This window comes from Corvus brachyrhynchos, unplaced genomic scaffold (genome assembly GCF_000691975.1).
Source record: "Corvus brachyrhynchos isolate BGI_N302 unplaced genomic scaffold, ASM69197v1 scaffold802, whole genome shotgun sequence".
Classification (NCBI taxonomy): Eukaryota; Metazoa; Chordata; class Aves; order Passeriformes; family Corvidae; genus Corvus; species Corvus brachyrhynchos.
Genome location: NW_008236648.1, coordinates 119540 through 120448, shown reverse-complemented (window position 1 = coordinate 120448; position 909 = coordinate 119540). Strand labels below are relative to the sequence as shown.

Here is a 909-nt window from a genome sequence, read left to right as displayed (position 1 = left end):
TAAAGGGTCTTCCTCATCCTAAACTTTTCACTCCTCCCTGCGCACACTCTTTATGCCCCTGGCCCAAGCCCAAACTTCAAGACTGGTTTGAGTTAGTTTTAGGTTAAAAACAGGATCTTTGGTCAAGATTCCTTCGCCTTATCAATAGTCTCGTATCTTCTCATCCTGCTTTGGTAGGCACAGTTAAGTGTTGGGCAAGTGCCATGCATTGCTTCTAACAAATCAATTCTTAGTAAATCATTTAACCTCTGCTCCCATCCCCGACTGACTATCCCACAGCATTCTCCTGGGCTACACCAATTCTGCAACCCTGAAGAAATCCAGCTGTTGCTTGAAGGCACGCCCTCACCTTCCCCTGCTTCAGCTGCCCCTGCCTTCCCTCCTGGGCTGGCAGGGGCCTCTGCACGGACAGTCCTGTGAGCCAGACCTGAAGACCACTCCCTCAGAAAATTAATTCAACAGGAGAAAAGCAGACCTCCTTTTCAGCTGGCTCAGCTCCCTGGTCCTGCTTTTTATGCAATGGCACGAACATGTGCCTGGGACGGACCACAACAAACACCTGATCGGGGAGAGGGTGCCCCCTTCTCTTAGCTCTGACCTAAGCGTACACAGGATGGAGTGGCCAAGTAACCTTTGCCTTGTTGTAAACGAGGCTGAGACTTTTAAAGGAAAAGTCAACTCGTTTATTTGTTAACCGCTGAGAGTGGGAACCCAGGATAAGCGCAGGCTCCGCGCGACAAGCCAGAAAAAAACAACAGTGTGACGCACGCGGCGTTCCTTCAGACTCAGGTTCCTCAGGAAGACCCCACGGCGCGGGGGCTCAGCCCCGGGGCCGTTTTATAGTCCCTCTGATGTTATGATTGGTGGAGCTCCGATCCTCCCTCTGGTGGCTCCTTGCTACGGGCCTCC

The 909-nt window shown here is 52.0% G+C and overlaps 1 protein-coding gene across 1 annotated transcript in view; it reads left to right on the top strand.

The window, feature by feature from the left end:
- Positions 1-613: 613 nt before the first annotated feature.
- Positions 614-909, top strand: part of DPP7 (dipeptidyl peptidase 7) — a 24006-nt gene continuing 23710 nt past the window's right edge. The window contains exon 1 of the mRNA XM_017726759.1: positions 614-626. Coding sequence (XP_017582248.1) covers positions 614-626 — 13 coding nt within the window. The remainder of the gene's footprint in view (positions 627-909) is intronic.